Genomic DNA, 26,572 nt, shown 5'->3' on the forward strand with positions numbered 1-26,572 from the left:
TTTAAGAGGGTTACTATAAAATTTTAATAAAAAGAAAACTTGAATATATTTAATTATCAAAATAATAATACATAAAGTTTTACAATTTTATTTTACAAGTTTTTAAATTTTGAATGTTACATGATAGTTCATTATGAATATCTATTACTAATATGAGTAGCTATGAGTCTATGATCATTTTATTTTGTTAAGTTGTTCTAACATTTTTATCTTTATACAGTTGTTATTATCTATGTGACTTTGTTTCCATAAAAATATTTTAGACTAAATGACTAATTTCAGCTCATTGGGTTCGTATTAATTACTAATGCACACAATCACACTTATTCATACATAAAATTATACAGTCTAATCTAAGTGTATATGTGTGCAAAACTTCTTCATAGAGACTTGAACTCGGCCCTTGCCCCTATACCCCACAAGCACTTATACTTGTAGAGTGACCATCGCATTAAGAGTGTGCGGTGGTAATGCTTGAATAATCATTAACTTTACAATTGTTTTCTTGAATTTTACTACTTTATTACAAAATGTTATTATAATATGATAATAATACACACAAATGTAAAAAAAAAAACCCATTTCTATTTCTTAATTATTAAATTATATTATATTTATATTGTACAAACAAACATCTACACACATCATAATTTACACAAATACGTAACATTATAACAAAAAGTAATATACACAATTAATATTAAACACACTCACATACATATAATATAAAGTTATAAAAAAATTAAAAAAATTACACTTACAATTAACAAACACTTACTCTTTATTTGGTTTCTCAACAAAAAAAAATACTTACTCTTTATTCTTAAAATTAAAAATACTTATAATAAAAATGTACAAAATTTAAGTGAAAAAAATATTTTTAAAAATAAATTAAAGTATTAAGCTAACAAAAAAAAATATATTTTACATATAGCTTTTTATTTTGAAGTCAAGGGATTCATTTGAACCCCCTGAATTTGCTTTAGCGGCGCCCCTGACTCCTACACCCACTTCTCAACTGTTGCTGTCACTTTGAACCCCTGAATTTGCTTTAGCGCCCGCCTCTGAAATCAATATTTATATAGCCTCTGCTCCTTTGAACCCCTGAATTTGCTTTAGCGCCCGCCTCTGAAATCAATATTTATATAGCCTCTGCTCCTTTGAACCCCTGAATTTGCTTTAGCGCCGCCCCTGACTACTACACCCACTTCTCAACTGTTGCTGTCACTTTGAACCCCCGAATTTGCTTTAGCGCCCGCCTCTGAAATCAATATTTATATAGCCTCTGCTCCTTTGAACCCCTGAATTTGCTTTAGCGCCGCCCCTGACTATTACACCCACTTCTCAACTGTTGCTGTCAATATTTATATTTATATAGCCTCTTTTCCATTGAACCCCTTATACCCACTTCTCAACTGTTGCTGTCAATATTTATATTTATATAGCCTCTGCTCCTTTGAACCCCTTACACCCACTTCTCAACTGTTGCTGTCAATATTTATATAGCCTCTGCTCCTTTTCCTCTCCTCCCAAAAAATTAACAACCCAATGTCTCGGCCAACCTCCTCCTCCTCCGATGTCATTGATTTTGTGGTGCACAACGGGAACGGAGTAAAGGGTCTTGTAGATACAGGCCTAGAAACTGTTCCAGAGCCTTACATCCAACCTCTTGAAGAAAGACTAGACCCAACCAAATTCCAACCCGAGAATTCCATTCCCATCATCGATGTCTCAAACTGGGATGACCCAAAGGTTGAAGATTCAATCTGTGATGCTGCTAGCAAATGGGGTTTCTTCCAGATAGTCAATCATGGGGTGCCTTTGGAGGTTCTAGAAAACTTGAAGAACGCAGCTCATAGCTTCTTTCAGCTACCATCTGAAGAAAGACAGAAGTATCTAAAAGAAAACTCTCCTTCTGAGGTTGTGTGCTTGTGTACAAGCTTTAGTCCTCAAGCAGAGAAGGTCCTGGAATGGAAAGATTTTCTTAGACTCTCTTGGGTTTCTGAGGATCAGGCTTCTGCTTTTTGGCCTCCTGTATGCAAGTAAGGCTCTTTAGCTTTTCCTTCTTTAAGTAACTTGATCAAGGCACAATTTAGTTATTTACACATAATACTTAATGATAAATGAATATGGGATCCATGATTCTCTCCATTGTTTGGCAAGAGTATATAAATATAGTTTTTTTGTTTTGCAATCCATAAAATGGTAGATCCTGTACTTGAATTTATTGTTTGGTTAATATTTTCTAAATATATCTTATTTTTCTGATTTAAAATCGGATTTTGAAAACAGCTTAAGGGGTGTTTTCAAGATATAGAAAATGTTTGGGTAAAATATCATTTTCGTCCCTAAACTATGACAAAAGTTCGTTTTTCATCCTAAATTTTCAAAAGTTTTATTTTCGTCCTTAAACTATGACAAAAGTTCGTTTTTCGTCCCTAAACTTTCAAAAGTTCTATTTTCGTCCCTAAACTTTTCCAAACGTATTGATTTTCGTCCCTCCCACATCAGCACTCTATCAAGCCATGTCAGCACTCCGTCAGAACTTTTGAAAATTTATGGATGAAAATAGAACTTTTGAAAGTTTAGAAACGAAAAACGAACTTTTGTGATAGTTTAGGGACGAAAATGATATTTTACCCAAAATGTTTTTAATGACATAGTTGTAAAGAAATTAAAAACAATAGATCCTACATATTTATCCAAAATCTTTTATTTCTTAAATTTCTCTTTTATATCTTAAATTTAGGAGTTTATTTTTATCATAAAAAAAATTCTATCATTAAAAAAAAAAATCTCACAGTTCAAATTTGAAATTTATCATTTTATATATATATATATATATATCTATATAATGAGCTCTATTTCTTTATCATTATCCACACACCCAAAAAATAAAATAAAATCTACAGATTCTACACGTTACTTTTTGTTAATATATATTTTTTTTAACTCAAAAATAGAAATGGTTTCCCAAACAATTATTTTTGTTTTTAGTATTTTGAAAATTATTCTTAAAAGTGGGAGCCAAACACTTAAAATATAAAAATTATTATATGAAAATTAGTTTCAAGTTCAATTTTTTGAAAATTGTTTTTATATTGATTTGAAAACAAAAACAAAATTCCTCCTACCAATCAGGCCCTAAAATTTTATTGTTTTTATTTTTCAATTTTATGGTTTTAAAAACCAAAAACAGTAAAAAAAATTGAAAAAGGGTCTAGTTTCCCGTTGAACTAGCTGGTTACAAAATATTACTTTATTTAGAAAGAATTTTAAATGAAGTTAAAGTCTATACTTTGTTTCAACGATAATTTTTTTTTTTTTTTCAAAGAGTTGTTTTTTAAAATGTATTTTCTCTAAAACTTTCACATTTTCTGGTAGCCACTTTAAATGAGTTAAAAAATAATATATTCTATTTTCTCTTATTTAATTTGCTATGAGATAAAGTTGTTTTTTTTAAAAAAATTAATGGAAAACAATTTTTAAAAATAAGCTATACTTTTTTATTAGATCAAAGATAATTTTTCTTTAACTTATTTTTTCTGATGCTATTAAATACTAAAAAATACGAAAAACTAACTTTACGCGATATTTTACATATGGAGTGTTAGACCACTTACCTGTTTACATTTTTCCCATAATCACAATGGTCTAGAATCTCTAAATGGCTTACCTACTTCTTAAGAATACAAATTCTTTGTCCCACGGATATTCCACTTTATGCAATTATGCTGTACAAATCAAAACCGGTTACATTGTTTCTTTCTCTTATAAAATAACCAATGGTTAAAAAAGAAAAAAGGAAACACATTCTGAGGCACAATTTTTGCTCCGAGATATGACCAACAATCGGATTGGAATAAGATTAATTATATATTATCAGTAACTGAAATTCCCCAAGGTATAATTTGGGACCAGGGGCAACTTTATAATATTTTTAACTATTCTTTCCTCTCTCTGCTCCCCTCTTTCTATATCATTTTAAATTTGATCCCAAAAGAAGCTAACGGCTTGAATTAAAAATCTTTTTAAGTCATGGTCGTTAAAATCTGTGACGTTAATTAGCAAGAAGAAAGCAAATTTCCTCATGTGTAAAACTTCAGTTATTGATAATTAATCTAAAATATAATCTGACCAAACTTAGTTAAAGGTTGTCTTTTTTTTTTTCCTTTTTTGTCGATGGTCCGAGATTGATCATTATAATAAAAAAAATGAGACTTTATCTAATGTCTTTGACTCATTCAAATGAGTTGATTTTTGGCAAGCTATAAGATCTTTAGGATGACAATCTAAGGCTTTGTACAGTGGTTTGGTTTTCAGGTCTGGTATGATTCATGAAGTTCTAGCTTCAGGTCTTTTAGCCAACACTTATAAGACCACCCCAAAAAAATTGTCTTGTAGTTAATTGGTATTTATTGGAATAGAAAAATCTCACCCATTGTGGATTAGTCAAAGAGTAATGATAGTCACACGCTTCTTATTACATACTCATTATACACTGTCACATGAACTGAAATCATGTTTTCTAAACATTATTTCGGTTAAAATTGTGGAATCATGAAATCATGTTTTTAAACCATGTAGGGAAGAAGCGCTAGAATATGTGAAAAAGGTTGAACTTGTGACCAAAAGACTCCTAGAGGCGCTATTGAAGAGACTCGGTGTGAAAGAAATCGACAAGACAACAGAATACAAGTTAATGGCTTCACCGATTCTTAGCCTAAATTACTATCCTTGCTGTCCAAGCCCTGAGCTCACTGCCGGAGTAGGCCGCCACTCTGACGTATCAGCCATAACAATCCTTCTTCAAGATGATACCGGTGGACTTTACGTGCGAGGAACTAGTGAGGATAGCTGGATCCATGTCCCCCCAGTCACTGGAGCACTAGTCATCAACATTGGGGATGTGCTACAAATAATGAGCAATGACAAGTACAAAAGCATTGAGCACAGGGCAATTGCAAACAGAAGCAAGAATAGAGTTTCAATCCCATTTTTTGTGAACCCTGGACCTGATGCCACTATTGGACCTCTACCTGAAGTGTTATATACACTGTCACATGAACTGAAATCATGTTTTCTAAACATTATTTCGGTTAAAATTGTGGAATCATGAAATCATGTTTTTAAACCATGTAGGGAAGAAGCGCTAGAATATGTGAAAAAGGTTGAACTTGTGACCAAAAGACTCCTAGAGGCGCTATTGAAGAGACTCGGTGTGAAAGAAATCGACAAGACAACAGAATACAAGTTAATGGCTTCACCGATTCTTAGCCTAAATTACTATCCCTGCTGTCCAAGCCCTGAGCTCACTGCCGGAGTAGGCCGCCACTCCGACGTATCAGCCATAACAATCCTTCTTCAAGATGATACCGGTGGACTTTACGTGCGAGGAACTAGTGAGGATAGCTGGATCCATGTCCCCCCAGTCACTGGAGCACTAGTCATCAACATTGGGGATGTGCTACAAATAATGAGCAATGACAAGTACAAAAGCATTGAGCACAGGGCAATTGCAAACAGAAGCAAGAATAGAGTTTCAATCCCATTTTTTGTGAACCCTGGACCTGATGCCACTATTGGACCTCTACCTGAAGTGTTAGCAAGTGGAGAGACACCAATATACAAGCATGTTGTCTTCTCAGATTACTTCAAGCATTTCTTCAGCAAGGGTCACGATGGAAAGAACACTGTTGAATTTGCCAAAATATGATACGCCGACTTAATATATATTGCATTTGAACAAATGTATTTGGAAATTCGGGTAATAAATAGCATTTTAGTTGCTATAAGTACTCTAGACTAGAGGATCTAAACTATTTATTGCTATAATTTTTTTTGTAGTTTTCTATTGTTGTTGAACGTGCTATCGTTATGCTTTGTCATAATCTCCATTAATTTATGACTGACTGGTCACAGTGTGTCGGATACTCGGAGGCTGTTTGGATATGATGGAAACTGAGTTATATCACCCATAACTCAAATATCATGGGACCCACCAAAAAAAGAAGGGATAATTACAAGTTGCCCACCTGTGGTTTGCCCCGATTTCTATGTGCCTACTTGTGGTTCAAAGTTTGACACTTTGCCCACCTGTGCTTGTCACCATTACCCAGCCGTAACCTACCTCTCCACTCTCCGTTACTCTAACACCAAATAAGTAAAAAAAACATTCCAAAATGGATCAAAACTAATTATCACTCCTAGAACTCACTCTCACTCCCAAAACTCTCAAAACTTACTCACTCCTACAACAAGCTTCGTTTGAGATTCTTAATTTTAGATCCAAGCTGAGGAAGCAAGTTGGTAACAGTTGCTCCTCCTCTGTTCAGTTATGGGTTTCAATTCGCAAACTTTCCAATGGAACTGGGTTTTGATCGTGCATGCTCTTGGGTGCCACCATGGGTTATTGAACTTGGATTTTGAGTTTGCGTGGTCCTCTGTTCAGCATCAGTAGGTAGATCAAAACCCTCTTTAGTTTTTAATTTTTGAAACCTAGGGTTTGAAATTGGGTTTTTTAATGCTTTCTTCGGGTTTTTTATTCTCTCTTTGAATTTGAGTTTCTTAAACTATTCTTGATTCCATGTTTCTTCGAATTGAGTTTTTTTTCTCCTTACTTTTGTTTCATGAAAGATTATAATAGTAGTTGTGTAACTAATTGCTAATTTAATCACAATATGAAGTTGTTGAGTTGTTGTTTATATAAAGCCACTTTCTTTGATTATATTTTTATAACTTGTTTGATTTTTGTTGTTTATATACAACCTCTGTATGTGTGTGGAGGACAATGCAAATGTGAGGGATCACGGACCACAATGCAAATGTGAGGGACCCATTTAATCTATCTATGGTTTTGTTAACATCTCTCTCATGCTAATTGCTTTCCTTCACATGTCAGCTACTTTCAAATTTTCTAATACACTTTCTTGGCTGTGAGCCATATATCTAATGCTTATTGCATATGCATGTATAGCTTCTCTAGGTGCAATTTAAATGACCTTTTCTTAGCCAATTAAAAAAAAAAAAAAAAAAAAAACAATGGGTGCCGCGTAGTTTCCATCACTATCTTAATGTGCTAATATTGTATCATTATGAAGTTAAATGTCTATTTATTTTTATTGTCTCTGCCTTAGTTGTGAGCCTTGCACAATAAAAAATTTCTAATATGAAAGATCTCATATTCGTGTCTACCAGTATTTTGACTGAACAAAAATTCTTTGTAACATAGTTGTAATGTAATGGTTGAGTCTTTGCAAAAGGATAATTATGGAGAACAATTGGGATACACCTGATGGAAGAAAAATGTGTAGTAGATCTAGTGGTAGAATATGATGCATTTAGTAGTCTAGCCTTTATGGTACCTTTGATTGTTGAAACCTTTGCAATGCATTAATGCTGGACTTCAATGTGAGTTTATCTTACTTAATTTGATAAGTGTTAACAATGGTTTATGCTGTCACACATGTTGAAAATTTGAACTATGCCTCTTGTAACAGATTTGTTGGTCTATAAGCTTGTAACAAATTTTTGCTATGTCTTCATCAACTGGCAATGGCTCTACAACTAGTGGTTTCTACCGTGCTGAAGATGGTCATTTATGTACCGTTGAGCATTGTGCCCTACGAACAAGTCGAAAAGCTAGTAACTATGGAAGAAGATTCCTCAATTGTAGTCAATTTAATGTAAGAAACAATTACATTGTTGTATTTGAATTGAATTGAATTATTAATTGTGATTTATTGTGAACTGTGGAATTAAGTTATAATTGTAATGATTAGGTTGGTCCCAAATGTGGCTTCTTTCAGTGGGTGGATAATGGAACTTGTAAGAGTGACCGTGAACTTAAGAGGGTTAAAGAGAGTGAGAGATTGTACAAGGTTGCACTAGTTTTGTCATGATTATTTTTCATTTTTGTAATGTTGTCGTTGAGTTTTGCCTCAATGAGCAACAATGTAAGGGTGAGGAACCTTAATCTACCATGATGCTTGAGGGGGTGTTGAAATGTGATTAGGTAATTGAATTGTTATTGTATCTATCTCTTGAAATGGGGATATTGAAATGTGATTAGGATGTTAAAATGTTATTGTATCTATCACCTGAAATGGAAAGCGTTGTTTTTGTGCAAATATTCTTTAGTATAATTTTTTTTTTTTTTTACTTCATTCTGTGATTGATATATATTGGCACAAAGTGTTATGTGGAAATGTTAATAACGTGAATGGAACTTGGAACTTGCCAATGATTAATAACCTTCCATAAAAGCATCATTTGCTACTTCCTCATTACCAAATGGTTGTTCAACTGCAAGTGGCTCCTCACCACCCTCAACATATAATGTTATCTTATCTGTAGGCCACGCAGCATAATCTCACACACATAAACTACATCATCATCTCCATTTATAAGCCTTAACCCTTGCTCCAAATTACCTCCAAGAATAAAATAATGATATCTATTTGTACTAACTGCCCCCACATCAGAACAAATACCTTGTATTTCAAAATAACTAAGTCTATTTGGGTCAACATTNTTGTTTCATCAACTGGCAATGGCTCTACAACTAGTGGTTTCTACCGTGCTGAAGATGGTCATTTATGTACCGTTGAGCATTGTGCCCTACGAACAAGTCGAAAAGCTAGTAACTATGGAAGAAGATTCCTCAATTGTAGTCAATTTAATGTAAGAAACAATTACATTGTTGTATTTGAATTGAATTGAATTATTAATTGTGATTTATTGTGAACTGTGGAATTAAGTTATAATTGTAATGATTAGGTTGGTCCCAAATGTGGCTTCTTTCAGTGGGTGGATAATGGAACTTGTAAGAGTGACCGTGAACTTAAGAGGGTTAAAGAGAGTGAGAGATTGTACAAGGTTGCACTAGTTTTGTCATGATTATTTTTCATTTTTGTAATGTTGTCGTTGAGTTTTGCCTCAATGAGCAACAATGTAAGGGTGAGGAACCTTAATCTACCATGATGCTTGAGGGGGTGTTGAAATGTGATTAGGTAATTGAATTGTTATTGTATCTATCTCTTGAAATGGGGATATTGAAATGTGATTAGGATGTTAAAATGTTATTGTATCTATCACCTGAAATGGAAAGCGTTGTTTTTGTGCAAATATTCTTTAGTATAATTTTTTTTTTTTTTTACTTCATTCTGTGATTGATATATATTGGCACAAAGTGTTATGTGGAAATGTTAATAACGTGAATGGAACTTGGAACTTGCCAATGATTAATAACCTTCCATAAAAGCATCATTTGCTACTTCCTCATTACCAAATGGTTGTTCAACTGCAAGTGGCTCCTCACCACCCTCAACATATAATGTTATCTTATCTGTAGGCCACGCAGCATGAATCTCACACACATAAACTACATCATCATCTCCATTTATAAGCCTTAACCCTTGCTCCAAATTACCTCCAAGAATAAAATAATGATATCTATTTGTACTAACTGCCCCCACATCAGAACAAATACCTTGTATTTCAAAATAACTAAGTCTATTTGGGTCAACATTACCAACAAATGAAGTACTACCTCCTAAATATACAAATCGAGTTCCACACAAACTGCCCACCATGATAAATCTCAAAATTGAATGCCAAGTCACCATCTGCATATAAAACACAATAGAATAAAATATGAGATGGGCTTGCATGCCAAATCCAAATGTCAACCCCCTGCCCAAATCCAAAAGCTAAACAAAAGTTGTAAGGTTGTGGCTTTTGATCATTTTACAGATATGGGATTGCAACATGTATTTATATGAAAGGATCAATTATCTAATTCTATCATGTTGTCCAATTTCAATTAGTTTCAAGCTTATATCAGTTAGTTTCAAGCTTAATGCATTAGTGCATCAGTACTTGGCTGCATATATCAGTTAGTTCCAGAATGGCCCTATACAAACTAAAGCATCAGTTAGTTCCAGAAAAGTGCTCACAATACAATTGCAAGCTTAATGCAATTTCAATTAATTTCAATCTTATATCAGTTAGTTTCAAGCATAGGCATCAGTGCATCAGTGCATATAGCATATATCAGTTTGCATAGTGCATATTAATTGCTATAGAGCCCTATATTAATGGCCCTATAGCATATACAATTTGAAGCTTAATTTCAAGCTTAATGCATCAGTGCTCACAATCTAATTCTACATAAATATATACAAAAAACATTCCACAAAAACAATTAAACATTCAAAGTAGCCATATTATCTAAAGTCCTTCAAAACACATACCAAAATCGAAAAAACACACACACAGCTGGCCATTTTAGAATCTTCAATTCTATGTGGCAACTTGGCCTCAAGCAATAAATCAAGTGTCATATTAACAGCGTCCAAAAACAAAGTTTCTTCAACTATAAAAATGAGTAGCAATTGTAGAAAAAAAATTGGGTTTTTGCTTGGAAATTTCTTCAGCTAGGAAATTTCTCCGATGATGTAAATAAACAAATTTGGGTTTTTGCTTAATTAATCAATCAATTCCATGGTTCAAGTGTCATATTAACAGATTCCAAAAACAAAGTTTCTTCAACTGTAAAAATGAGGAGTAACTGTTAAAAAAAAAAAAAAAAGGGTTTTTGCTCGGAAATTTCTTTGACTCTGTAAAAAAAAAATTTGGGTTTTTGCTTAACCAGTTCCATGGTTAAGCAGGAACTGAATTTAGAAGAAAGAATTTTAAATAAAACCCACTTCGGAAGAAGAAATTTTAAAACCCAATTTAGAACCCTAGATTTCAAAGATTAAAAAGCAAAAAGGGTTTTGATCTACCTGCAATGGCTGAACAGAGAAGCAATAATCCTGATCTTCCTCGGCTCGGCTCGATTTGCATGCACGATCAAATCCCAGTTACCTCAAGTGCAGCAGAGCACATTGCACAATGGGAGTAAGTGAGTCTTGTTGCCACAGCTGAACAAAGGAGCTGTCTTCCTCTGCTCGGTTTGCATGCACGATGGGAGTGAGTGAGTGAGTGATTTTTGGGAGTGATAGTGTGTGATTTTTGGTAAGCAAGCCGAATGGGAGTTTTGGGAGTGAGAGTGAATTTTAAGAGTGTTTTGATTTAAGTGGGAGTGAGTTTTTTACCTATTTTTGTATTAGAGTAACGGTGAGGGAGAGGTGGGCACACGGCGCATAAATGGTAACAAGCACAAGTGGGCAAAGTGTCAAACTTTGAACCACAGGTAGGCACATAGAAATCGGGGCAAACCACAAGTGGGCAACTTGTAATTATCCCAAAAAAAAATGTTTGGCTTGGTTTTTGAGTGTTGTTTCCATCACTCAAAACTCAAAAATTTTAGTTTGGGTGATGGAAACCAGGAATAAAATCTTTGTGCTTTCAAAAGTTGAAAATTGAGTTTTAGTGGCAGTTTTGGTAAATAGAGTGACTTTGTGGGACCCATTTTCAGTGCATTGTCAAATCAATTTCAGTCCTTTGATATTACCATTGCAAATTCTCATTTCAGTTCACGGGTGAACACAACTTGTTAAATATTCTAAAAGTCTGAACTGTGACTATCCCCCATTTAAGAGTGAAGAATGTATATATTCATAAGCATACACCCAAACTCAAACAATCAACATAATCATTTGAATTTATCTAACCCAAATAGCATAAATAACATCGAACCCACACTCAACAAAACCCATTGATTGCATAAATATTGTTGTGAGAAATGGGGTTAAACATTACAGACCCAAAATCTCCTAATATTTTCAGAGGCAAGTTAGAGTAAGTCCGTTCCTTAGGTTTATTCAAAATCAAATCCAAACAAAGCAACAAAGACGGAGCCAAAGCCACACGAGAAAATTACCTTATAAAGTAGTTTGGCCGATGTCAGAAAGGCTATTCCACCCTAGATTGTGCTCACCGGCCCCAGGTGACGATCTAAGTTTAGACGAGGGAGAGTTATGAAATGGGTTTATGAGAAGAGAGGTGTTATATGGGTATTGATGAAGGGAAAATGAAATAGAAAATGAAAGAAGATTAAAGAATATGAGAACCTTTACACTGGTTGTGCAAGTGTGTCGAAATAGGAGGTGAAAGATCTGCTTTTGGCTTATGGGCGACTTTGTTTTTCTAGGTTGTGTGACAAGAGAATATGAAAGAAAGAGAAGAGAAAATAGACGCGAGTAGCAACAATAAACTCACTGTGTAGTGTCAGTGAGGTGGGCTCCTTTATTTTGGCAAAAAGTGGATATTTTAGTTGAGATATGTGACTGGGTTTAGTGACCAAACAAAAATTTTGGAGTTTTTGAGTGATAGTGAAATCTGAATTGTGAGTTTTGAGTTTGAGTTATAAATACTAAGTTATGAAAACCGTGTCATGCCTAAACCAAATGAGTCCTCCGTGCCTAACTGTAAGCCTCACCTGGTTCTCTATTAGTTTTGTCAAAAGAGAAGCAAATTTGGTCGCCCATTCACTAGCTTGCTATGCTCAAAATATAGACGACGGTGTTATTTAGATTGAGGATTCACCATCCACAAGCTCTTGAGGCCTTGTTGGATTTATCGTTTTTACGTGTAGTGAATGAAAGTTGGAGGTATGAATGTAAACATTTTTAACAGGTCAACTTTTCTTTAAATAATTAAAAACTCAAGGTTTAATGTATTATCAAACCAAAAATTAAGCGGAATTTTGTAATTCCCCCAAAAATGAGCAATAATTTATTGAGTGAGAGGCCTTTTATTAACACCTATAAAATAGCAAAATTGATGCCATCCATTTGATCTCCCATGGTCACTAAAACTGCAGATAGAAACCCTGCAACAATCTTATTTCATCAATATAAGAGATCGAGATCCACCTTCATGTGCGAGGAATGTTACAATAAAAGTACCAAAAAGCATTTGAACATTTATTCAAAACCAACTATAAATTATCAAAGCTGATACTATCTATTTGATCTCTCTTAGTCACCAAAAATACAGATACAAATGATATAGCAATCCCATTTCAACAATATTATGGTAAATATAAGATAACACAACATCTCATTACTTAACTATATTATGATCAGAACGCTACTCATAGCATGAACTACTGACAGCCAGCACTTATTGAAAAGAAAAAACAAATTACTGAAGACAAGCAACATTCATTTAGAGTAAGAGGCTATTCAATACCTTATGTAAATTATCAACATTGATTCTATCTATTTAATCTCCATTTGTCACAGAAAAACCTAATACAAACAACACAATAATCCTATTTCAACAATACAACAATATAAGACATCACACGCATGCACACATGTGCAGGCATTAATGCTCAAAGACACCCAAATATAAATAAAATGAGAGAAGAAATTTCAAAGGCAGGCAACAATAATTGATCAAAGACATTTTATTTAATAACTACTATAACTCATCAAAATTGATATTATCTATTGACCTGTCACTAGAAATACAGATACAAATGAAACAAGAATTCTATTGACACAAGAATGAGCACCTAGAGAGAGAGAGAGAGAGAGAGAGAGAGAGAGAGAACAAATGAGAGCTGATAATACTCTCATGGAGACAAGCAATCCCCTTTTCTTGCAGAGGGTATTGCCCTGTACTCAATCGCCAGCAGTCGCCACAAAATCTGCTCCAACCTACAGTAAACCATAATGCCAAAAGAAAAAAAGATTACCAATTCTCATCCCACCCAGGGACTTCCCCTAGTACTCATTTCTCTTTCTTAGCCAAGGCCTCCCCTTTGCAGTCGCTCCCAGCAGTAACCACAAAACCTGCTCCAACCTGGATCGAAGTTTAAATTAATATTGAGATACCAACCACAAGCATCAGAGAGAGAGAGAGAGAGAGAGAGATTACTTGGCAATCTTTCAAATTGACACGCTCTTGGAGCTGTACGTTGCTACAAATCACAGAACCTTGGATCGAGCAACCATCCCCAATGGTGACATGATTCATTATAACTGAATTAGCTACCTGAATACAAGAGGGGGGAAAAAGGAGAGTTGAGATGTATATCTGAGTCTGGTTCTTCTTCTTTTTTTGATACTTTTCTTCTAACGTTCATGAATAAAAAAGTCATCTTTTTTTTACATTAGAACCAATTGACTTATTTAAAAATGAAAATTTACAAATATTATGGACATAATTTGAAAATGAGAAGTTCGATTAGAATCAAACTTTCAATTGATCAAGGTACTTGGGCTTCCTTTAAAAGAAACCAAATTCCATTTGAACTTCATTTAGAAGAACTTTACACATATCACAGTGATTCTTATCAAAGAAAGACAGGATTAGTTGAGGTTGTTCAAATAGGCACAAGTCTATGAAACCAAATGCCCATACTTATTGGGGTTATGAATTTTTAGTTTAAGATTCATAGTAGGCAAGAACCCCCTTTTTGACCGAATGTGCTACCAATCCATTTTTACCCCGTATTTCAATGTATATTCCTGGAGAAGCACACATGCAATAAGTTTGAGGTTGATGCAAATGACTAAATATCTTGTTAAAATAATGGTGTAGTGATTAAATTCATCATTTCCTAATAACTTAAGATTTTGCAACAAGTGGTAGCTTATCATGGTATTAGAGCTGAAAAGAAATGGTGAAACCATTATTCTAACCATGGTTTTAAAAACCGGACTGGGGGCAAAAACGTTTTTGCCGCCAGTTCCCTGTTTAACCCGGTTTTTGGCCGGTTTTGGGGTTTTCTAGGACCAGACTGGTTCCCAATTGAATCGGTCGGACCGGCCAATCCAGTCCAGTTTTTAAAACCATGATTCTAACACTTGTTGAGGGCTTCATCCCAAAAAAAAAAAAAAAAAAACACACACACACACACACACACAGAAAAAACACTTCTTGAGGGGAAGTTTGGCTCATGGGAGAGTTAAAACTTAAAATACTTATTAAGTGATAAAATAAATGATAAAATAAAAATAAATATCCCTTTCCTATCAGCTTAAGTTTTTGAAACAAATAATAGTTTGTCATATTTACCGCTTTACACGAATATCAATCAAACAAAGTATTCTTCTATGTATCAATCCTAATATCTCAGTTGAATCTCTTTAATAATTAGCACTATACAGAAGACAACCCCAGAGATGTCATTGAGGTGGTCAGTTATACTGAAGCCTAGGCAAGATAAAAGCCCAATAATATATATTGAAGTCAAGAGCCTTGTAGCTCAATTAGTTGGCCTCTGCTAGTACTTCCAAAGGAGACATCAAGGGTTCAAATCCCCTCCAAATATCAATTATCAAAAAAATTATTACATACTTTTCTTCCAACCTTAATGATTAAAAGTTATCATACCTTTACATTAGAACCTATTCTGCAGTGGCGGCCAATAACAGACCGTTTCACACTACATTTGTCACCCATTTGTGAACCTTCCCGAGCATGCAATGTGGTCCCACCTAAACCATCAAACCACTCGATAAGTACACCAAGAAATTACCTTAACATGGGATATAAAGCAATCACCTGAACCTTCATTTGACATATAATGTAAGTCAAATATTAAAGCTAAACTGATGGTGGTAGTTCCAATTTGTAAAGCATTCAACTCACAGTTGTTTTTAAGCCAAGCTCTGCTGAAGGATGGATGATGTTATTTTGGGGAGAGAAGGAATACCCCGATAGACGACTAGCTTCTCCTATGACCTGACCCATTTAAAACAGAAAATAAGTTCAACCAGATTAAGCTCAGAAGAAAAAAAAAAAAAAAAAAAAAAAAAGGGAAAGAGGTGAGACCCAATGAAGGCTTTAACTGTAATTGACTCACATCCCGATTAATGTCACAAAATGCTTGAATGGAATTTAAGCGCACACAGTACTTGCTGTTGTCAGCAATATAAACACAGCATTTATGGGTTCTTTGAGTAGAACCATTGGTACCCAATCCAGAGAGTTGATGAAAACTTGGAGTAGATGCATTAGCTAGGATCCCAGACAGCGTTACTTGGTTGCTCTGGGAATTAACCTTCTGGTTTCCATTTTCTTCTGCTTGTGGTGCACCATTTAACAATACTTCTGACTTCTAAAGGTCATAAAAGAAAAATGAGCTGATTCAGAGACTTTAAGAAAGCTAAGTTTCCCAGAACAACTTAATATGCGGGGACTATATTGAACTAACCAGCTGGCTCCGGACAAGATAAGGCAAGACATCCTGCTTTAAGCTATGAAATGTATCCTTTTGATCTAGAACTTCTTGTAGAACAGACCTAAGAAATAATCAAAGAGCATATTCAATTCTAAAAGACATCCAACATGAATAATATGACCAAAATATCATTGGGGAAACAAAGACAATAATAGGTCAAACCTCTTGAATGCATACAAATGAGCATCCATAAGATCAGCTCGGATTTCCATCTACACAAAGAAAGAAAGAAAGTAAGAAGAAAAAGTTTAGAATAAGGAGAATCCAGCAAAATTATTTCAATATTAGGCATTTAAAATTTTAAGTTGGACATTAATCTTTTAAAATAGGAAAAGAAGGCCACAAAACACTAGTAGAACCAAGATCACCAAGAGCCCACTAGTTTTCAACTACCGGAAAAGGTTTACCAATAGCAAAATGAAAAACATATTCACACAGCAGTACCTGGCCAACTGCACGGAGTACACTCTTCTGTATTCTAATGTCTTTCTCAACTTCAGCACCTGGCAAGGATTGCAAGATGCTGCATGAGAAACATGGAAGGCAACATCATAAACAAAAGAAAAATTTTGCAGATCTAAACCTGTAGCTATATATAACAAGAACTGTCTTGTGGGGTCCAGCCCTATTATGTTGTAGCGCCCTGGCTTCTTGGTTTTGTCTTTTCCAGTAGAGGAACCAGACTCTGAAGGTCCACTGACAGGAGCAGAGCTGAGCATTGCAGTCACTACTGCATCATGCCGTCTATGAGCAGCTGCCACTGCACCAGGAGGAACATCGGAAACAAGATCGCCACTCACAACCTGCAGATAAGAAAAAAAATAGTTGAAAAGAAGCAACTTTCTAGAGCAAAATTGCTATAAAGAATATGTGCTAACCATGATGTCCTTTGCAGTCAGGTGGTGAGCAATGGCCCGGAGTGAACCAGCTGTTCCAACATCCTCTGGGACTGCAGCAACCTGCCACATTAGAAAATACTTGAGCTCTATCTATTTGGAGTATCAAATTAGTACACTGCAGAAAGACGGCCTAGTGCAGTGCTTCTTCAAAGCATCCTCAGACCAAAGTGACTCTAGGAAAAAGAAGAAAGTAAATGACCCACAAAAAATTGAAGTACTAGACATTTTTGGGTAATAAAATTTGGAAGTCTTCATGCAGCAGTACCTGATTGAGGCATGGTTATATGATTCTTTTGTTGCTTTTAAAAAGTAACTGAGGCAAGGTGTATATGATTTCAAACACTTTACAAAAAAAAAAATTTAAGTTTAAAACCTTCTTTTTTAATTAATTTGAGTCGTTAGTTTGGTTATTTAGGCTGAGGTCTTGAGCTCAGTCCTGGGTAGATGCAGGACTTATGTTTAACCTATAAAAAAAAAATCCCTAAAGACTGTTCGCCATTGATAAAGAAGAAATCTTTCTAAATCACTCCAAGGCAGAGAAGCCCTCAAGCATCTGAAATCCGCTGGGGTTGTAAATAAAATTGTGTTCCTAACATACCGGAGTTATAACAATTGAATTTATCTTACACATAGCTTCTTCTCCTTCTCAAACATAATAAGGCTTTGATTAAATAAAAAAAAATTGAATCTTTTACAAGTCATGGTTCCCAATTATTATCAGCATGATATCTCCTATTACTACTCTTAGATTTTATTTTTCTGCAATAGCTCTCTGTTCCACTGATTTAACAAGAATATGCATCACCACAACTCATAAAACTTTACACTACCCATCCTCCATCACTTTAAAAACCATCTAGAGCCATCCCACCGCATTTCCTTCTACAAGATAGTCCACAAGTATCAGTATATCTCCAGAAGGTGGTGCAAGCTCTTGTATCATTGGATAAATGTACTTATCACCTAGGCAGAAACACTATTCTTATTGCTTTCTTGAGCTTTGTGCTCCAAAACTCTTAACCCCTTTGTCTTGAACAACCTCTTCTCCCATCCTCCAAACTTGATTAAGTTTTCAAGTGCATGTGCTATGTTCAGAAAGATGTTTCCAAATAAAAGCACTAGGGTATTTTAGGGCTTGTTTGGTTCAAAAAAAATGGTCACTCATCACTTAGTTTTCATCATCCATCACTCATCACTCATAACTCATTATTCATCACTTAAAATATCCCAATTTCTACCCCCGCCTGTTTGGCACATATTTTCAGTTTCTCATCACTCAATTTTTTCTACTTTTTGTGGGACCCATGCCTGAGCACCAAGTCATAAGCTCTGTTAGCCTACCCGCCTCACCCTCACTCTCTTCATTTCATTTGCTTCCCCTTCAGTCACCATTGCCTTGTTACTCTCACTGAAGTTGTCCTGTTTCTCTTTCATTTCTCATGTACACACACATCAACAAGAACAATCCTATCCCAAACCTACAGCCAAACCATCATAAACATACAAACACAAATGAATACAAACAGAAACTCATAGGCACCCATAGATGTTCAAATCAAAACCCACAAATACCCAAATCAAAAATCACAAATACAGACCTTATACCCAAATCAAATCCGAACCCACACCACAAGTCTGAACCCATAACAGCCACCCACATCTCAAATCTAAACCCACCACAGCCACACCACAAATCTGAACCCCACACACACACACCCATGTCTCAAAAATCAAAACCCTATAACCACATCTCAAATCCGAACTCCGCACCGACAAGATAGAGAGAGAAAAAATTATGATCTTGCCAAGGAGATAGAAAGAACTCTGCAAATCCGGTGGAGGGTAGAGAGGTGCAGCGAGAGGACAAGAGAGAGAGGGAGAGCTTCGGTTAGCTGATGGGTTTCGGTCTTCGCCTAGGTATTGTTGTTTGCCTGGGTTTCGGTCTTCGCCTGGGTGTTTTTCTTTTAGATGGAGATCTTCGCCTGGGTATTGTTGTTCTTCAGATGCAAAGGGGAAAAGTACAGATAGGACAAGAGAGAAAGGAGTAAAAAATTTATGAAGAAATGTTGGTTTGTTGCTGGGAGAAGGAGAAAGGGGAAAGAGAGAAAGAGAAAGCCGTTGGTGCTGACTCCTGAGGACTTGAGGTACACATGTCCCTGATGCGGGTCCCACAAAGATGCATGTATTTACAATATTGCCACTGTTACTTGTTTTTCAGAAATTGAAAACAACTGAAAGTTGTTTTCATCCATGACTCAAACTCAATTTTTTGAGAATTAAGTTATGGAAATTGAGTTAGGAAACTCATCCAAACAAAGCAACTTGCTGTGGGGCCCACAAAATTCAGAAATTGGGTGACAAAAACTGAGTATTGGATGATGAAAACACTTAAACCAAACAACCCCTTAAACTTCTAAAAAACTGGGCTATTTTTGTTCTCTTTTTCAACTACCCCAGGTCAGAAATATGAACTGACTCAAGAATTAGAGCACATAAGCAATCAAATCAAAGTTTGGCTCTATTTATCCTTGGGGAATACAGATGACCAAGTTGCTTATATCTTGATAAAAGGATTGACCTCATGTTTTAAGGAAATTCATTGATATGCCCTTGACCATTGCAACCTATCCTAGGCAATCACTAATCCTACATCCAAGTATCCCTTTCAAGTTTCAACCTTGCAGCAAACTCCACCTTGGTTAAAGTTGTTTCAAAACACACTCCTCCAATTTCTAAATTAAATACAAGGCACAACTTTTAAAGCCAAGAAACCAAACAACCAAGTGGCAAGAATTTCAAGATTTAAGCTGATGAAATGCAAGAATTTCCCCGATTTGTGTACTTTTTACCACTAGATTCAACCTACTTCACACTATTTACAAGCTAATATTGAAACAAAATAAATGCCAAAAGATCATCCAATTACTTTAAACCTTCTAAATTCATCTTCCATGAGGATGTTAATCATTCACCGATTTTCTATACATCAAGATTAAGGTAAAATACATTCCATACAGTTAAATATGAAATTCTAGCATTCATTAAATACCTCGACATGTAGACGATCAACATAAGCCCCCGATATCCAATTACCAACCAGAGCAGCCGCCTCTTGCCCTTCAACAACCTACACAACGATATCTATAGCAAATTAACAACTCCACACACTTTGAAACCCGAATACAAAACTAAATATCCACAATCCACACAATGTTCTTCAAAATTGTCATAGCAATACTCTGTTTGGTTACTAAGAATCTACTAAATCAACTTTAAATTGACATGTTTATAGAAAATTTAAACAAATATATAAATAAATAAATAAACGAAATTAGGGACGCAGAAGAAGCGTACAACAATGAGATCCTTAAGGTTACTTTGTTCCAAGTGCTCCAAAACGTAGGAGAGAACCGGCCGGTTCGCCACCGGAAGCAGAGCTTTCGGAACCTCCTGCATTAGAAAAAAAGAGTAAATTACTAAGAGGACTGTTTGGTTCTAGGGAAAATCGAGAAAGAGAAGATTAAATGAAAGCAATTGTTATGGTTGAATTGGACAGTTTGATTTCTTTCTCAAAAATAAAATAAAAATTTGGACAGTTTGAATTTAATTTGAAATATTTCTTCTTCGGAGGAGGAAAAGAAGTTGGAACCTTGGAGACGAGAGGGATGAGATTCTTGGAAGTTCCGCCGGCGAGAACTACCACTTGGAAATCCATCGGAGCGTAGAGAGAGAGAAAGAGAAATCAGAATTAGGGGTTTCGTGGGGTTTCTCTTTCTTTTCTTTTTTCTTTTTTCTCTTTTCTGGTATTGGAGCCGTGTCAGTGTTGCCGTGTGTGATAGATTAGTCATTAGTCATTAGTCATATATTAATCATTGAATATAATGCCTAAGGAGGTGCTACTGTGCAAACGGGGATGTAGCTCAAATGGTAGAGCGCTCGCTTTGCATGCGAGAGGCACAGGGTTCGATCCCCTGCATCTCCAATTTCTATTAATACATGATTGATATTACTGCACGTGAGTGTGACGCATCGAATTTATTTGCTTGTTTTACACAATCATGTTTTATTGTTTAAATTTTAATTATAATTTTAATTAATTTCTTTTTTATGGTTTATTGGTTAATTTCTCTAATTTTTTTCTTTTTTTTTATCAAAATTGAAAATTTATACTAATTTGCTCCATTATTTGTTTTTTATTTAATTTTTAAATTATTTAGAACATTTTTTGTGGGGGGAGAAAAACCCAGCCCAACTTATTGGGCCCGAGGCCCTGAATGAGGAACACTCTTCATCCGAGGAGATAAGGCCTTCAGTCGGAAGCCCACGCCAATGGGGGACGCCTGGGGATGAGCACGTATACCATCCGAGGAGATACTCATATGTCCGAGTAGTCATGCGTCCTCGGATCCGAAGAGGTTTGATCAAACACGAGTATGGGAGGTTCAAGTGATCTATTTGACAAGTGTCAAGGGGGAGAAGGACCTCGGACACACATAGAGATAACGACAACAAAAATTTAAACAAATATATAAATAAATAAATAAACGAAATTAGGGACGCAGAAGAAGCGTACAACAATGAGATCCTTAAGGTTACTTTGTTCCAAGTGCTCCAAAACGTAGGAGAGAACCGGCCGGTTCGCCACCGGAAGCAGAGCTTTCGGAACCTCCTGCATTAGAAAAAAAGAGTAAATTACTAAGAGGACTGTTTGGTTCTAGGGAAAATCGAGAAAGAGAAGATTAAATGAAAGCAATTGTTATGGTTGAATTGGACAGTTTGATTTCTTTCTCAAAAAAATAAAAAATAAAAATAAAAATTTGGACAGTTTGAATTAAATTTGAAATATTTCTTCTTCGGAGGAGGAAAAGAAGTTGGAACCTTGGAGACGAGAGGGATGAGATTCTTGGAAGTTCCGCCGGCGAGAACTACCACTTGGAAATCCATCGGAGCGAAGAGAGAGAGAAAGAGAAATCAGAATTAGGGGTTTCGTGGGGTTTCTCTTTCTTTTCTTTTTTCTTTTTTCTCTTTTCTGGTATTGGAGTCGAGTCAGTGTTGCCGTGTATGATAGAATAGTCATTAGCCATATATTAATCATTGAATATAATGCCTAAGAGGAGTGGTACTGTGCAAACGGGGATGTAGCTCAAATGGTAGAGCGCTCGCTTTGCATGCGAGAGGCACAGGGTTCGATCCCCTGCATCTCCAATTTCTATTAATTTTATTTATATAATTATAGTTATTATATAATACATGATTAATATTACTGCACGTGAGTGTGACACATCGAATTTATTTGCTTGTTTTACACAATCATGTTTTATTGTTTAAATTTTAATTAATTTCTTTTTTATGGCTTATTAGTTAATTTCTCTAATTTTTTTCTTTTTTTTTATCAAAATTGAAAATTTATACTAATTTGTTCCATTATTTGTTTTTTATTTAATTTTTAAATTATTTAGAACATTGTTAATGGCCATTTTTACAATAATCCTACGGGTCCTAACAAAGCGATGCCCAAATTCTTTGTGGGCCCATTATTTCTACTCATGACATTTTTATTTTTATACATGGTCCAAATCCATTTATTTTTATGAGTAACAGAGGAAGTGTGATTTTGATATAAGAGGGGGCTTATTTGGGCCTGTTCATGAACTTAAACTTGGGTTTTACAAGTGAACTTGGAACACTTGTAAAAGCTAAAGGTCCATGATCAAGTTCTTGTGCTCGCCCCAAACACAACTAAAAACAATTATTGTAAATTTCAATTAACTCAGCTAATAAAATTTTTTGTTTTCTAATAAAAATTTTGAGATTTGATCATCATCTATACCATAAATCAATTAGTGTTTTAGTCTCATGAAAAAAAAAAAAAAAAAAACAATCAATTAAAACAAAAGATTTTGAGATTTGATCATCATCTATACCATAAATCAATTAGTGTTTTAGTCTCATGAAAAAAAAAAAAAAAAAAACAATCAATTAAAACAAACGTCATAAGTTAAAAATAAAAACTACCACTCAAAAAATAAGCGATTATTTTGATCATTTGGTAGCAAATTATTTGAAATCGAATATAGTGAAGTTAATTTCACTACATCCTAAGGATGTCAATCTTCAACATAATTTACCCTAAGTGCACGTTTGGAAAGTGTGTTTTACGCGGTTTCCAGCAGTGCATTTTTTTTAGTGAATCTCATATACTGTTCATAGAATTTACAAGTAATTTTTTTAACCAAAAAAATTTTAGAACTCGGTCTTATAGTACTATTTACACATTTAAAAATTATTTTGTTATAATATTTTCAGTTTTCAACAATAAATAATATCCAAACAAACCCTATATATTATAACCACTACCAACCAATCGGTGATGTTTTGGGTAACGAGCAAAATAATAAATGTAAAAGAAAGAGTTTAACAAAGATTTCGGTACAAAAAAAAAAAAAACAAAAAGGACCCAATCAGTAAAAAGAATTTTAAAACAAAAGTTACAAAACTATAGATATACACAACAAAAGAATAAAACGTTTCAGAATAATTATGAACGATGTTGCCCAGAATGATAAAGTGGGCTAACTTAACAAAGAATCCTTTCCAAACAACAGGGAGCTCAGTTCATACCCATACCGTAACTCCCAGTTTAAAAAAATCTTCAACTAGATTGCGCCGCTCGTGCTAAAAAATACTCCAATCAACAACAGCAACAACAGGTGGGACCCAATTTCTAGACATCTGCCCAAAACGACACTTTTTCCTCATCCGATAGCAAAACACGTTAACGACTAATGACAATTTCACAACGTTCCAAATCCAAATCCAATCCAATCCAGCACCGTTTTTATTTTTTTTAGCACTCAACACACACAGAAGCGGCGCGTCGTATAACCTCAGGCACATCTGGTCCTCTACTCCACTCTCCACCAACGGAATCGTACACCAACACAAGCCCTTCTCTCAAACCCCGCAAACTCCTCCCACTCCGTCGCAACAAGTCGTCGATACAACCCGTTACTTGAACCAACACCACTTTGTTCTCTACGCCGACGCAGCTGAACCTGACGGTGCTGTCTAGTCTAACTTGCGCCGGTAGCGGCGGACTCTTTAACCTGCACCACTCGCCGAATCCGCCGTTGGTGACGGCGGTGCTGTTGTTGTTGTTTTGCGTTGTGGTTTTTTTCCTTCGCGCGTCGAATTTCCAAAACGAGAGCTCCACGGCGTGGCTCGCGAGGACGTAGACGTGTCCGGCGGCGGAACACGCCGCGACGACGCAGCCGCCGCCCGGGACGGCTCGGCTTCGGAGCCACGCGCGCGCCTCCACGTCGTATAAATCCATCGAGCTCGCGTACACGTGAGCCTCCGCGTTCGCCGCGGCTCGTGGAGGCTCGGTCCCGACCGCGGCGCCGCCGATTTTGAGTCCTCCGATTACGTAGAATACGCCGTCAACCGAAGTGCCGATGCAACCGTACCTCCTCCTCGGCGCTTGGCACACCACGCGCCACGTGTCTGTGTCGGGATCGTATTCCTCCACCGCGTCAGTTCTCGAACCGCCGCCCGCCGCGTAGATCTTGCCGGAAACGACGGCGGTGGCGAATTTTTTGCGCGGGAACAGCATGGCAGATCTGGCAACGACGGTGCCGGACCACGTGTCGTAACGCACCATGGCGTTCCGGCCGATGATGAAGATCTTAGATCCAACGGCCGACAGCCTCGCGTGAGAGAGCAAGCCGTGGAAATTACCAAGCGAAACTGCATCGTTCGCGAGAAACAAAGAGACTTTCCAGTTACATACCCCGTCAACGTCACCTTCGAAGCGGAGACTGGCTGCATAGAGGCCGAAGTCGGTGGCGGAAACAGCAAACACGGTGGTGTGAATACGGCCGTGGCGGCGGCGGAGATCGAGGAAGGAAGGGGAGTCGAGGAGGCGGGCCCAGCGGCGGCAAACGGAGGAGAGAGACTGGAGAGAAGGAGGCGGGACACGAGAGAGACATTCTAGAAGAAGATCATCTGGAAGAGAAGAGAGAGTAGACGAATAGCTGTGAACGTGTATTTGGGTTTGGGTTTGGGTCTGAGTCTGGGTCTGGATTTGGGTTAAAGAGTTGTTGGTGTGGTTCGGATTGGGGAAGCAGGATTTCATGAGCCATGAGAAGTGGCGAGAGTTGCAGCTCTCTGACATTATCTGCTGATTCTGAGCGGTGAGTGGATATTAATTGCAGTTTCAAGTGTGTGTGTGTGAGAGAGAGAGAGCTTTTCAGATTTATTATGGACTTGGGAGACTGGTCATGAATAAGGAAAGGATATAAGCGTTGAGTGTGAATGTGATGGACTCGTTTTGACCCTGAATTTACTATTTACAGCTGGGTTGGACTAGTGTTTACGTTAAGAAATGTTCTCTAATTCTAATATTTGAAAATCAAAATAAAGAAACAAAAAAACGACCGATCACCAAACTAACGAATGGCGGCCTACAAAAATAGTACGATGCTGTGTATATAATAATTTCACTACCCTTTAACAATAAATTTTTAGTGACAAAAATAATTTTAATAATATTGTTTAAATTAAAATTTATAACAATTTAAGCAATGTTTGGTACACGAGTTCAAATACATGTTTTCAGTTTTAAACAATATTACATATATTTTTATAAATTTTTTTATTCATATGTATTTTTAAAAAAACTGAAAATTATTGTTAAACACACATAACATTTACTATTTATGATTTGTTGTAAATATAATATAGCATTTTTTTATGAAACAAAGGAAAAGACAGGATTGGCTGGTGCGTTAGATTCGTCTTGTGATTATTATAGACTCACGAGACAAGAATCTTATCTAGATTAGCATACGTAATTTCTTCAACAACAAAAAACCGCTTTAAAAAAGCCTAAGTCTAGAAAAGTTTCTTTCTTTCTTTTTTTTCTTTTTTCGTTTTTTCTTTTTAATAGTATTGAAAAAAAAAAAAAAAAACCCATTTGAAAAAAATAGTATTGTACTCACAAATAAAATGATTGCACACGTATAACAACATTCTTCGCATTGCACACATGTAACAACATTCTTCACAGCCAAATTTATTATAAAGAAAATTTTCCTCCAATTCAAATTAAATAAATTCTCTCTCATTCATCATGTAGTAATTCATTACATATATTTTCATAATATGAAAATTTAAGTTCATCAAAATAATAATAATAAGAAAGTTTAAATCATCCAAACATATTAGTAATATGATTAAATATACACATTAAAGTTTATTTTAATTGTTAGCCACTGAGTTGCGCACTCTCGTCAGGCTCTTTGAAGTAGTATTTCAACAAAAATATAACTAAACACCTTTAAAAGCTTCATGTACCAATCTCAACACCCTACTTACAAAAATTAACAAACGAACAACCTTTATTGAGTTATTGTTCATCAACAAAACTAAATAAATTTATTTCCAATGGTTTGAAAATGAATTTTTAAATGATCTATGGACCGACGCTAACAAAACCAACAACATTTTGGTTTTTAGTGTTAATTAATTG

General features: G+C 35.7%; 3 protein-coding genes, 1 long non-coding RNA gene and 2 other non-coding genes across 6 annotated transcripts; 4 read left to right on the top strand and 2 right to left on the bottom strand.

The window, feature by feature from the left end:
• The first annotated feature begins 1,508 nt into the window (after positions 1 to 1,508).
• LOC111987312 (feruloyl CoA ortho-hydroxylase F6H1-3) lies at positions 1,509 to 5,905 on the top strand. Its single transcript, XM_024019021.2, has 2 exons — positions 1,509 to 2,042; positions 5,143 to 5,905. The coding sequence occupies exons 1-2, from the start codon at positions 1,549 to 1,551 to the stop codon at positions 5,714 to 5,716; spliced, it is 1,068 nt and encodes a 355-aa protein (XP_023874789.1). The 5' UTR covers positions 1,509 to 1,548; the 3' UTR covers positions 5,717 to 5,905.
• Positions 5,906 to 8,545: 2,640 nt separating this feature from the next.
• LOC136069050 (uncharacterized) lies at positions 8,546 to 9,083 on the top strand. Its single transcript, XR_010630341.1, has 2 exons — positions 8,546 to 8,682; positions 8,779 to 9,083. It is a non-coding gene; the product is annotated as an uncharacterized LOC136069050 (long non-coding RNA).
• Positions 9,084 to 13,345: 4,262 nt separating this feature from the next.
• Positions 13,346 to 20,878, bottom strand: LOC111987313 (uncharacterized). Its single transcript, XM_065777123.1, is given in 14 exon segments — positions 13,346 to 13,758; positions 13,834 to 13,950; positions 15,295 to 15,374; positions 15,377 to 15,398; positions 15,553 to 15,645; positions 15,767 to 16,021; positions 16,118 to 16,205; positions 16,307 to 16,356; positions 16,589 to 16,647; positions 16,728 to 16,947; positions 17,023 to 17,103; positions 20,093 to 20,170; positions 20,398 to 20,493; positions 20,693 to 20,878. Coding segments are annotated over 14 exon segments (1,377 nt in total). The 5' UTR covers positions 20,759 to 20,878; the 3' UTR covers positions 13,346 to 13,686.
• Positions 20,879 to 20,952: 74 nt separating this feature from the next.
• On the top strand, positions 20,953 to 21,025 carry TRNAA-UGC (transfer RNA alanine (anticodon UGC)). The gene has a single exon. It is a non-coding gene; the product is annotated as a tRNA-Ala (tRNA).
• Positions 21,026 to 22,175: 1,150 nt separating this feature from the next.
• TRNAA-UGC (transfer RNA alanine (anticodon UGC)) lies at positions 22,176 to 22,248 on the top strand. Its single transcript has one exon. It is a non-coding gene; the product is annotated as a tRNA-Ala (tRNA).
• A 1,237-nt stretch (positions 22,249 to 23,485) lies between these two features.
• On the bottom strand, positions 23,486 to 25,393 carry LOC111987286 (F-box/kelch-repeat protein At5g26960). The gene has a single exon (XM_024018983.2). The coding sequence runs from the start codon at positions 25,214 to 25,216 to the stop codon at positions 23,891 to 23,893; it is 1,326 nt and encodes a 441-aa protein (XP_023874751.1). The 5' UTR covers positions 25,217 to 25,393; the 3' UTR covers positions 23,486 to 23,890.
• Positions 25,394 to 26,572: the final 1,179 nt, after the last annotated feature.

This window comes from Quercus suber, unplaced genomic scaffold (genome assembly GCF_002906115.3).
Source record: "Quercus suber isolate HL8 unplaced genomic scaffold, Cork oak 2.0 scaffold_148, whole genome shotgun sequence".
In the NCBI taxonomy this organism is placed as follows: Eukaryota; Viridiplantae; Streptophyta; class Magnoliopsida; order Fagales; family Fagaceae; genus Quercus; species Quercus suber.

Excerpts from the sequence above, each read along its gene's own strand:
- LOC111987312 (XM_024019021.2), top strand. The coding sequence starts at position 1,549 with ATGTCTCGGCCAACCTCCTCCTCCTCCGATGTCATTGATTTTGTGGTG. Across the intron at positions 2,043-5,142 it reads TTTTGGCCTCCTGTATGCAA|GGAAGAAGCGCTAGAATATG; the intron begins GTAAGGCTCTTT and ends TAAACCATGTAG.
- LOC111987286 (XM_024018983.2), bottom strand. The coding sequence starts at position 25,216 with ATGTCAGAGAGCTGCAACTCTCGCCACTTCTCATGGCTCATGAAATCC.